The following is a 13,062-nucleotide window of genomic DNA, read 5'->3' on the forward strand; positions in this document are numbered from 1 at the left end:
CTTATGCTTATGGGACATGTGCTCTTGGAAGAAACACCACTATGGTACCCACTCTCATAATCAACACCAATCTATAGGTCATATTTTTATTAGGCATCTCTATTCTATAATACTGCTACTAAGTGGAATTGGAATTACCCACCCATGAGAGTCTTACCTTCTCAAAGTCTCGAAGGGCCTGGGTCTGAACCTGAGGGGGCCTCTCAAATGCGTTCAGTGAATGTGTCTGTCCAAAGGTGACCCTCTCCCCACTTCTCCAGGTCTGCAGCTGCACTGGAGGGCCTCGATCTTTAGTGTCACTAAGAAAAGCTGCCAGTGAAACAAAACAACAACAGTTTTTATAATAAAGGCATCATGATCATTGTAACCAGCACATTCCAGCAGAATTTGGTTTCTGTAAAGTACAAACCAGTTCTAGGCCACCTACAAAGAATTTTCATAAGGTAGCCTATGGCAGATGGTATTAATAATGGTTCCCAGGGACCACACTATACAGTTTGTGTCCTTGCCCTTTGCAATGTGATGTTCACACTCTTCCAGCCAAGTAGGATCTATTTCTCTACCCCCAACTCTGAGTTGGCCAGGTGGATGGCTTTGACCAATAATACACAATGAAAATGACATTGAATGAGTTCCAGAAATGAGGCCTGACAGGCTTTGCTTTTGCCATCTTAAGACCATACTGTCTACCTGTTGGACAAGGAAAGGTCAATTTCAGGGAGATGAAGATGGCCCAGGAGACAGCCAGTCAACAACTGTCAGCCATCTGAGCAAGGCAGTCATAGACCCTCAGGCCCAGTTAAGCTGTCAACAGATTGTAGTCATTTCAGCCACTCCACATGAGACTAGCAGAAAAAATTCTCAGTTTGCCAACAAATAATTGTGAGAAATAATAAATCTTTGCTGTAGGAGTAGGGAAAGTTTTTCTTAAAGCCAGTATTTTAGGATAGTGGGCTAAACAGTCTCCACTCAACTATGCCCATGTAGCTCAAATCAGACACAGACAATATGTAAGTGAATACACATTACTACATGGCTATAAAATTTTATTTTAAAAAGATGACCTTTGGCCTGTGTGCTGAAGTTTGCTGCCCCCTCTTTTAAGCCACCAAATTTTGGAGTGACTTATTTCAGGATAAGAAAGATAAAATAACCAAAATAGCCTTTAAAAGAAAAACAATCAAACTACTTAGACCTAAGAAGTATTTACAAATCTCGTTACAGAGAATTTTTCAGATTACTATTTAGGAATAACAACAATTGTAGCAATTAATACTTAAAGGAAATTAATGGCTACAAAGCAGTTTCACATGAATGAAGGACAGAATCACTGTAACCCATGAAGTATTAAAACCATTTGCCTGATGAGTGCATAAAGAATCTGAAAGTTTGCTTACTCAAGACCACATTGCTGAAAAGTGGTCCTCTCCACTCGTCTTTCTTAACATGTGTTAACAACTAAGGAGACTGTAACTGATCTGATAGTTGGGAAAACAGGCAAAGGTACATAGACCACCATTCCATCAACCAACAGAAGTATTGCTCTGGAATTGCCTGCTTTTAACTGAGCAGTGTCATTGTGAAATAAACCAGGGCCCCAGTAAAACACAGAACATACAGGACCTCAGATCAGGGCACAGCTGGGGTTATGCTCAAAGGTAGCAAACCTACATAACTACACCTTATTTTATCTGACAAAAGGAAACAATGAGCCTTCATTAATGAATTATTCCTTTAACATTAGAAAGAATAAGAACCATAGCAGTGCATTGAGTTCCATAGAAAGAGCCCAGGCAAGTACAAGCAAATGGGCCCTGGATGACTTTGTGCCTTGCTCAGAAGTGAGATAGACCCAGGGGCAAAGGAGGTCAAGAGGCAAAATACATCCGATGCTTTTTCTTTTTCTTTTCTTCCTTCTCTCCTTTCTTCTTTCTGAAAACTTGCCAGAAGGAGCAGGTTATGGTTTGAACTTAAATGTTCCCTTAAAAGGCCAATGATAAAGGCTTGGTTGCCATCCTGTAGGGTTATTGGGAGGTGGTTGAGTCTTTAGGAAGTGGGACCAAGTAGAAGGAAGTTAGGTCATTCTGGGCATGTGCTTGAAGGGTATATTTGGGACCCTGGTGCTTTCAGCTCCCTTTGCTTCCAGGTCACCTTAAGGCAAACAGGTTTCCTCTGTCGTGTGCACCTGCCATGATGGACTGCCTTGCCACAGGCTCAAAACAAACAGGACTTATTAACCTTGGACTGAAACCATGAGCCAAGCCAAATCTTTTCTCTTTTCAGGTTGATTTTCTCAATAAGGTGCGTCCACTACGGAATTTTTCTTCATATCCAAATGTATTTGACTCTCCATTATATCACTGATTTTAAAGAGCAACTTGAAGTGTAAGATTATATCATTTGTTTTTAAACTGAATGCTGCATTCAGTGTCTTTATTTCTGTAAAATTAACATCGTATTAAATGTGTATGTAGAGAGTCCTGTTCTTAATTGTATTTTCAATAGCTGCTAATATTGCAAGGTACTGTATAGGGTTTAAACTTATACAGAAATTTAAAGCCAGCTTTATTGGTTCAAAGCACAAATTAGTTATACATCAAGATGCTATTTTTTCCATTTTCAATTGTCTTTGATGCAGCTTGCACAAAATAGTTATTCTGTTAATACTGTTCTGAGATTTCAAATAATATATAATGATGATTGTTGCACCTGTTTTGTTGACATAATGAGTGTTTCTAAGTAAATGTAATTTTAATTTAAAAAATTAGAAGCAATGACTTCTTTCTAAGTAGTAGCCTATTGAGTACAGGAGAGTATGATAAAACTGAACAAAAAATACACTGCAGTGAGACATGATGGAAAGAACAGTCTTTAAAGCTGGGATTTGATCTTGACCACTTGAAACACTTCTCACAGAAGTGTTATATGGATTATAGAAAATAATAAGTGAAAGCACCCTACTAATGTCTGTCTGTCTGTAGTCGGTATTTCATCCATCCCCTTTCTAGTTTTGCCCTACTCCTTCCATCTTTGCCCAGAAATGTAGATCCCTGACACTTAAAATGTTCAGGAGTGTAACCCCTGAAATTTCTGAATTTAATGCACACAGTTTCAAATACTTATCTTAAGCAACTCTAAAGTCCTTAATTTATTCAATGGAAAACCTGTTTTCTCCATGGTGCATAGGAATCATTTATGCTTCAAGGCTGGTGTGAAAAAGGCAAATCACATAGCAAATGAGCAAAACCCTCAAAAGAGGCTGTCTCTACTTTGATTTTATAACTCAAGTAGGTCTCTGGCTAATATCAGGGCAATAATGATTATGCTATTATTATGACTACAATAATAATAACAATAAGTAATATTTACTGAGTATTTATTCCCTGGCAGGCTCTGGACTAAGGGCTTTTCTCATTTACTCTTATCTCTGAGGTTAACATCATTATTACATCCATTTTAATTGTGTATTTGGGTACAGATTTCATTTTTGTGGCAGAATTTATTTTAATCATTCTATAAGTGACTTTAATCTCATAGTCACTGACTCAGTAAAGATATGAAGTTTCACATAAGTATCTCAGTTATGATTTTCTAGCACATATGATTATATGTAGCATATAATTCCTCACTGGGGAATTCTACATGGAGAATTATATGCTACCATGGTATGTGCAAATTTGGAAATCCATAAAAGTTAGAGGCATGTGGCCATGATGACCACAAAGGACCCAAAATTCAAGGCAGTGATGACCAGCAGGAAATTAAGATTTGAACAAGGCAAAGCCCATGGCATCCTTACCTGCTGTATTCCTTGTTCTGGATACCATCTCCCCACCATCTTCTGCAAAGTAGTTTCTGTGGAGAGAAATACATCATTAATTAATGACGTACTACCCCACAAATCTCCTGTCCCTGGGAGAGAAGACATTTATTGCTTTTCTCTTCATAAGTGTTACATTGAAATCCTACTACATGTACAGCCAGCCATTAAACAAATAATTTCACAAGCATTAATTACTATTATGGTAATCTAAGGAAAATGCAAGGGGGTTTAACTAGTACAAAGACTTGGAGAAAGGGACATTTAATCCTGAATAAGGAAGATGTCAAACAGTGAAGAATGAGAGCAAAAATATACTGTGTCAGGAAAGACCTTGCCCTGTTAAAGGAACAGAGAAAGCCAATATGCAACCAGACTTCATAGAGCCTGTGGGATGTGTTAGGATATTGAATTTTATGTAAATGGGGTATGAGAAACCACTGACGGATGTTAAGTTAGGGAATGAATGATAAAGGCCCCGAGATTTAGATTTTAGACAGATCATTCTGGCTTCTGAGAGAGACTATGCCAAAGAGGATGGTGAGGGTCTACATTCCAAGCAAGAAGTTCTGATGGTTTTAACTAAGAGGAGATAGAGAGAAGCCAAAAACTTTAAGCTAAGTTTAGAGAGTAGAATTCACACACACACACATACCCAAAAAAAAAAAAAACCTTAGAAAAGCAAAGTCTATTCATGAAAATGTCAGCAACATCATGACTCAGTAGTAAGAGGTCAGCCTGTCCAGAACACCAAGCACCACTATCCATAACACAGAGAGGGGAGAAAAATCTCAGACTGTATTCAACAAATACTTGTCAAGTACCTGCCTGTTTTTAGATACCATTTGATACTCCACAAATGTAGCAGTAAGCAAAACAAACAAAATTCCCTGCATTAATGGAACTTATAAAAGGGAAAACAATGTATATGTAAAATATATAGTAGCAGTTAGGGGTAGATCCTAGCAAAAAAGGAAATTGGAGAGTGTGGATAGAGGTGCTGGAAGTAGCAGAGGAGATTGCAATTTTCAGTAGACAAGGCTTCTCTAAGAGGCAACAGGGTTGCTATGGTAGCAGCTGGAAAAAAAGTCTTCTAAGCTCACAGAACCAAATGCAAGGGCCCCGTGAAGGAATATGCTAGAGTCTGCAGGACACCAAGGAGACCAATGTGCTGTGCAGAGTGAGCCTGTGATGAGTAGTATGAAGAGAGAGGGCAAGGAAGTAATAGGAGGGCTGGGCAGAGGATGCAAACTGTATAAAGTCTTTCAGGACACTGACAAGCATTTGGCCACTCTAATCTTACGAATCAAAAAAGAGAGATGAATGGAATGACTAATGGTTCAAAATGGCTGGCTAGTGATTTGACAACAGAGTGGGTAGGTGGTAAGGCAGAAACAGATATTGCAGTAATTCTACAGAGACATGCTTTGAACACTTAGCTCATCAGTTGCAACCAAAAAGAATTCTGGTCCCAGAAGTTTAGAAGGCTTCTCTTTTTAAAAGCTACACAATGTCCATGGGGAGGGAGGAGACTCTGGCACTCTTTTGGAAACTAATATTCTCTCTTCTCTGCCTCAGGCTAGATTTTTACATAAATCTTCACTCTTTCAGTCCCATGGACATGAAAGGCCCAGACAGGACACATTGGACTGCATACAACTGGAAATTCTTTATTAACCAAAAATAGATTGCCAGCCTGTGGTTTTTCCTGCCCCTCTGCTTTTCCTTTCTCCTTCTCATTAAAAAGTCTCTCTGAGAGCAGAGCCATGCAAGAAAGGAATGTGCCATTTATGGACTACCCTCTGTTAAGGTGAAGCAGGAGAAAGAGGTCAAACTATGAACCAGAACAATGTCTTGAAAAACTTGGAAAGGAAAAGGTTATACTTCTCTGTTGCTAGTCACTGAACATATGTGCTCAGTCCACAGACAAAAGTGACTATGCACCTGTCTTCAGAGCAAGGTCACCTTGCAGGCCAAATGCAGCCATCCAACACGTTGTATTCAGTCCATAGCAGGCTGACCCATTTCTAAGTTCCCCCAGAAAGTCAGAAGGACCAAAAATTTTGTTTGCTTTCCAAATCTGGTAATAGATGGCTCCCTTAAACAGAACAGGCATGGTCTTCCAGCTTGCCATTTCCTGTCCTTCCAATCCCAGCTCGCTTACTTATTTATGATGCTTGCCTGGCTCCTTATAGACTTCCAAGATGGTTACCCTGGTACAGACCAAGTGCAGACAGAATTTCACTTCTGCTTTAAGGCACAATCTTAAGCACTTAGACGTGGCTCAAGTGGTAGAGTATCTTCCTAGAAAGCACAAGGCCCTGAGTTCGAACCAAAAAAAGACACAATCCTGGGAAACCTGTTGGCTTCATTAATTTTTGACAAGCTACTAACTGTCATATAAGTCATTTTTACCTCCTTGGGCTTCAGTTTCCTCAAAGATTTTTCCTTAAAGTGAAAATTTCACAAGTTTCTTGCAGTAATCATAATATGCAACTCTATTGTAATAGTTATAGTTTGGATCTGGAATTACTTCCAAAGGCTCATGTGTTTAAGGTCTGGCTCCCAGCTGGTGGCACCATTAGAAGGTGGTGGAAACTCTAGGAAATAAGCCCTCGTTGAAGTATGTCACTAGAAGCATGAATTTGAAGGATGTAGTTTGTCTCCATCCTCTTCCTTGCTGTCTCTCCTTCTCTATCTCTCTGCTTCCTGGCCACCATGAGGTAAGCAGCTTTCCTCTGCCACACCTTCTACATCAGGATGTTCTACCTTACCATAGCCCCAGAAACAATGAAGCTAACTGACCATGGACTGAAACCTCTGAAACTGTGATCCAAAATAAATCTTTCTCTTTTAAGCTGTTTATGTCACGTAATTTGTCACAGCAACAGAAAGCTACTAACACAATACTTAACCATAAAACCCATCTTAACACTTTCCAAGGATCTGGGGTGTTTTCAAGACATGGTCTCACTCAATCCTCCTTGCTCTACATATTCTACACTATAGATCAGACAATGTGTATTAACCTTCTCAGAGACCTTCCCTTCTCCACCCAACCCACACCCACACTGAGCTTGCTGCCAGCCTGGTATGAATCAATAAGTGGCAGGCTAGAGAGGTCACTTTAGATGACTCTAAGCTAAAAAGCATACATGCAATCTCCCAGGAGACTTTTTAAAAATCACTTTAGCTCTATTAACAGCTCAGGTTCCCTCCCTTATTGCCGGACAGTGGGGATCTTTCAACTGCTCCAAAATGTTGGGAAGGAATTTGATGCTCCCAGAGGGAAAGGGTTCACAGTGAAGAAATACAGAGAATATGCCAATGGGACTGCAATTGTGATAACATCTGATGAACCAAAAGTGCAAAGAGAACTCATGTTCTAAGCATGAATACACACACACACACACACACACACACACACACACACACATAAAAACAATAATATATGTTGGTAAATTCTTCCATATTACCCAAGCCTGGAAAAAGTGTGTATACCTTTGTCCTAGTTTCTCAAAGCCAAGTGTTTCTAGTTTTTTAGAAAATAAAATTCCATGAATGATTCATGCTCAGCTAGCATGTTCTCTAGGAACGGTAGCTCTCCTACATAGATGTCATATATAATCTTTTCCCCAAGATACTTCCATTTTTTTGTTTTTCCTGTACACATGCATTGATGTGTTTGCCAAGACAATATTCTGCCTAATTGGGGCCAAGCATTTTCCAGGTACAACCCACTCTCAAGCTGTTCATCTTCTTGATTTCTACAGACCGTATCACCCATATTTCCTTGATAGGCTGGGAAGTAGATGCTAAGATATTAGATTCAAGCAACACATCAACACTTAATATCCCATATTACTAGCTTTTCCTATAGCCTTTCAGAGTGATTAAGTTGGGAATAATCAGAAAATAATTGCTCATCTCTGAAAACCATCTGTCACCACCTGATATTCTCATGCTGTCAAACTGTGCCTGGTGATTCCTTTCAGTGATTTTCTAAGTAGTTTCATTTATGTCAAGGAATATCCAAGGCACTAGAGTTTGCTTTGCTTGAAATGGCTACAAATATAACTCCTTCCAAGACCCAAGCATCTCACTGTTCCTACTAGTCTAATCTCTCATAGCATTGCTTGGAGGAGCAGGGTAGAGATATATTCCTTCTTCCTTAACAAAGAGTAACACCACAGTGGAGCCTGTAGTGAGATATTTTCTAAAATATCTTTCTAAAATCTCTTTTCTAAAATAGACTTTCTCTTGAAAACTGTATATTTGATGTCATTGTCATAGTTTAGGCTGCTTAATTGGTAGACAGATCATGTTAATGAATCAACTGTTCACAAGCAATGACAAGATGGTAATCACCTCTGCAAACAATTTTCTGCAGTAGCATGAGATAGTTGTATCTCAGGACCATTATCATCACCAAAACCACTGTGACGGAGCTAAGTCTGTCTAGTTTCCATCACTTTTTCTCTTCAGTCTCTATTAAAATAGTTAACCTATAGCTACTTTTTCTTCCAATACGAGTGTGCAAATTCCCAAGGAATGGTTATTCTCAGGGCCCCTACCTAGGTTAATCCCATAGGTTTAGCTGTTCTGAGCATCACATAGACTGGACCCTAACCATTTCATCACTTACCACTACCCTTTCAAAGCATTGCCAAGCTTGAGGAAAAAGGCTGACCCTGGAGGCATTACCTATCTTTCCAGCTCCTTTTTATATGGTTCTCTTGTTAGAAACAAATTCAGGAGATAAAGGCAATATGCTAGACTGCACTTACAGCAAAAACCTGGTCCTTGATTGCTATCTTTAGAGTTTTAAATTCCATTTCATAAATGCCAGACTCTAGAAACACAGAAGAAATATGTACCCTGTCATCAAAGTACTCAGAATCTATGTGGGAGGAAGACACATGATTCAAAGAGATCAGTATCAGAATAATGGAATTTAATAGGGACTTGGGAACATAACTGAGATAGTAATTAATTCTGGCCTGGTAGACAGGGGGACAAGAAAGCCTACAGAAAACACAGAATTATATGTAGGCCTTAAAGAATAACTGTAACAAGAAAACATGACAATGTTCTAAAGATAGGAAAAGGAAGGGCGTGTTCAGGACTTTCATTTTGTTCCCTAGCACTCTTTAGGACCCCCTCCAACTTCCTCACTACCTTTCCCCTCAAGTCTTTCTCCAAACCCTGACCCTCAGGTGGATATGAGGGAACAAATCACATCTTCCTTTTGTTTGTTTGTTTGTAAGTTTTGTTTGGTGGTTTTAATTTTTGAAACAGGCTTTTGCTTTGTACCCAGGACAGACCTCAAACTTGCAATCCTCCTACCTCAGCCTCTTCAATGCTGGGATTACAGATAAGGCCACAACGCCCAACCCAGAAACCACTTCTTCATTTTCACCTCTCTCCTCAAATACTACAGCTTCATCCAATCACTTAGAACCTTGCTATGCTTTGGATGTTAAATATTCCCCAAAGGCCCATGTTCTAAAGACTTGGTTGACAGCTTGTGGCAATAATGGGAGATAGTAGAATCTTTAGGAGGTGGGGCCTAGTGTAAAGAACTTAAGTGATTGGGGGCTGTGCCCTTGAAAGGGGTATTGAAACCCTAGCCTCTTCCCATCTTTCTCTTTGCTTCCCAGACACCATAAGTGAGCAGCTTTCCATTACCATGTATATTTTCCAAGATGTACTGTGCCACCACAGGCCCAAGATCAAAGAACCAAACACCTATAGACTGCTGAAACCATGAACCAAAATAAACAATAAGCTTCAGCAATATTCCTGTGATGCGACATGTCCCTCACTGCCTGAGAAGGCCACACTGAGGCTAATCCCTGACATAGTTCATCATTATATGCCATTTATTAGGAAGAACAATGTAAGTTAAATTAAATTAAATTCTCCAATAGTTTAAAAATAGTAGACAGGGAGAGAGATACTCACTTGCATGCTAAGTTGTTTATCCCAGATATTTTGTCACAGCAACAAAAGTGACTGATATAGAAAATTGGTATGGGGGCAATGCTGTAACTATACCTGATGATGTGGTTCAGAAATGTTTGGAATTGAATTGAGGGAAGAAACTGGAAATGATTAGAGCAGCAGGGTAGAGAAAGCCTAGAATCTATAAGTGGAGCTTAGTGGTTGATTCTGATGAGGGCATAGAAGACTAAAAGCTGATAGGAACTTGGAGAGTAAAGGCTGTTCTCGTGAGGTTTCAGATAAGGTCTAGGACTCTATTGGGAGAATTCAAAAGGCCATGTGTGTTACATTTTGGCAAAGAACTTGTCTACATTTTATCCATGCCTCGAGACTTTGGAAGGCTCAATTTAAAGGCAATGGATTTATTTATCTGAGGAGGGGCAATTTCCAGGCACACTGCATTCAGGATGAGGCTGGCTGCTTTTAGCCAAATTTACAGTGGGACATGAGAGAGAAAAAACTTGGAATGATTTTTAAAACTTGCAGTTTGGGCCAGAAAAGGAGTCCATTTAAAGTAGTGGAAGGTTCCTGAAATTGTGAACCAAAATTAACCCTTCCTTTTAAGTTGATTTATCTTGGATATTTGTCCCAGTGACAGAAGTCTAACACAAATTCTCGATGTTATTTAATAGTAATGTTAACAAGAAAGGATCAGGAAAGGTTTGCACATTTGAAAGGGTTGTGATTTGGGATGATAGAAAATGCAAGTGAGTACCTCCTCTTATTTTTAAACTACTGGAGACTGCAATATAACTTACATTGTTCTTCCTAGTAAATGGCCTATATTAAGAATGAAATATGTCAGGAATTACGCTCAATGTGGCCTTCTCAGGCAGTGAGGGGCATGTGACATGACAGGAAAATTGATGAAGTTTTCTATTTATTGGGGTCACTACAGTATTTGTCATGGAGCCAAACACACATGTTCCATTTCCCATATTCTTAAAACTCATTTGATGTAAGTTGCCCAATTCAAGTGGAAATCTTCCAAAAGTCTATTTTTCATATTTTTATTCATATTCACGTTCAATTATGTCAAAAGGGCTACTTTTTTCCAGGGCTCTGGCCCTGACAATTTATAAATGGTAAGATTTCACAAATAGTGTCAAGTTGAAAACAAAGACATCTAACTTCCTATACAAGAATGAATATAGAATTTTTAAACCTGCTGAAATCACCACAATAAGGGGGCTAAGGTAGAGAGGAGAAAAATAAAGATGAACCAATTCAGGTTGTAATTCATATATACGTGGACATGTCACAATGAAACTTCCTATATAACTATCTTAACAAAAATGTCATTTTTTTTCAAAAATAGAGAACAGGAAGTCAAAACAGGTCCCATCTGGGAAGGGGGGGGTGATGCCAGTGGGAGGAGGGATGATATAAGGAAGGAGTGTAGGAGGGTGAATATGTGGAAATATTAGGTATTCATGTGAAAATGGAAAAATGAGACCTATTGAAACTATTCCAGGAATTGGAAGAGGGGGACAAAGGAGGATAAAGAAGAATGATGGATGGGTGAATTCAACTATGATATATTGTAAGAACTTTTGTAAGTGTCACAATGTACTCCAGTACAACAATAATGAAAGAAAAGAGAGAAAGGAAGGAAGGAAAAAAAGAAAACAAACACATCTATAATAACAATTTCTGGACTACCTGTGCATAGCTTTACAGTTCAACACATTTTCTCACACTGGCATTCTCCTCATTATTAATCTTGCATTAAATGACCATCATGATTTTGATGGACAACCATCACCACCCATCACCAACACTGCCTCCACAATTTATTGGTTGCCTGATACTTTCCAGGCATCCTTCAATGCTCACAAAATATACAAATGGGCACTGTCATCCCTATTTTTTGGGTAAGGAAGTAAGAGGCCTGAAAGGATATACTAATTTGCCCAAGATCACATAGCTTGTTGGTATAGAAGCCTCAACTTGACAACTATGTCTGTCTGACTCCAAACCTTTTTTCTTCCCACCATGCCCTATTTTTACCCCACACATACACAGATGCCTCCTTTGTACCACCTACCTTGAGTCCAGGGAAATGATCCCTTAGAAACTGAGAGGAAAGGAAGGGTGGGTTACCTTCTGTGCTAAGAAGATAGGATTTAGACTCAAAACAAATTTGTTTCTTGGGATACCAACTTATCCCCAGTAGACACGGTTTATACCTAAGTGTTTGAATATCAGTGTCACAGATGTCATGTGACAATGAATTAAAATCCTAATGGGGAAGTGTCTGGTATGGCTATTTATATAGACATAATACTGAAAAGTGAGTCATCCATTATTTTATACTTCTCTATCACTAACTAAATTTCTTCAGAGTACTCAACACCTTCCCCCAAGCCACTCTGCAACAGCAGTGGACATTGTCCCTAGCAGACAAAGGGGATAAACTAAAAAGCAGAAAAGATGAAGGAAACAGACAGGAAGTGGAAAAGGCCACTCATGAACAAGCCCTGAGACTTCTCAGATCTTTTTTTCTCTAGCAAAGACAGTGAGCATCTCATCTAGGTTCCAAATGTTGCCAAATACCATCCCCCAGTTTGTCACCAGAATTGCAAAAACACATATTTAAATGCAAATAGGATAGATGTCACAGATGCAGAGCACAAGACTATTATATAATAAATACAGTGAGATTTCATTTGTTCTCAAGACCCATCATTACAATCTCCGCAGGCAAGGATGCTGAATTGGCAAAGTCCCTCAGGACAGAGAGGGCATCACTGAGAGCTTCTCTCCACAAGCCAAGCATGCACTGACTTGGCACTGATCCAGAAACATCCACTTTTCTTCAGCACATGTGTAATTACACCCTTCACTCAACACAGTCTATTCACTGAGGGTGATTGTGACTGAATGGAGCTCGGGAGGCTGTTTCCTGCAGGGCTGGTCTTCAGTAGCTACAGAGAGCTACAAACACCACTGTATCTCCAAAACAACTCCAGGTTTTAGGCTCTCTCTTTCTTTCTCTCTCTCTCTCTCTCTCTCTCTCTCTCTCTCTTCTCTTCTCTTTCACACTAAATCTTCATCCTAAAGGAAACTATTTTTCTTGATGCTATCCATTAAGGTTTGTAGAGATCAATACTGTAAAGGGTAAAGGCAGTTGGGGTAATTATTTTCCTCACTCTGCCTTATGAGGTCATCAGACATCCAGATATCTAATAAGCTCTCTCCTCTCCTGAGTCATCCAAGAGACAGATTTGAGTCCTTCA

At 39.3% G+C, this 13,062-nt stretch overlaps 1 protein-coding gene across 7 annotated transcripts in view; it reads right to left on the bottom strand.

Moving 5' to 3' along the window:
- Positions 1–13,062, bottom strand: part of Pde4dip (phosphodiesterase 4D interacting protein) — a 193,951-nt gene that overhangs the window by 139,518 nt on the left and 41,371 nt on the right. For all 7 annotated transcript variants that reach the window (XM_074050631.1, XM_074050638.1, XM_074050640.1 and 4 more), the window contains exons 2-3: positions 3,800–3,855; positions 158–309 (exon numbers count right to left, since the gene is read on the bottom strand). In XM_074050631.1, coding sequence (XP_073906732.1) covers positions 158–309; positions 3,800–3,855 — 208 coding nt within the window. The remainder of the gene's footprint in view (positions 1–157; positions 310–3,799; positions 3,856–13,062) is intronic.

The sequence above is a fragment of the Castor canadensis genome, chromosome 12 (genome assembly GCF_047511655.1).
Source record: "Castor canadensis chromosome 12, mCasCan1.hap1v2, whole genome shotgun sequence".
Taxonomy (NCBI): Eukaryota; Metazoa; Chordata; class Mammalia; order Rodentia; family Castoridae; genus Castor; species Castor canadensis.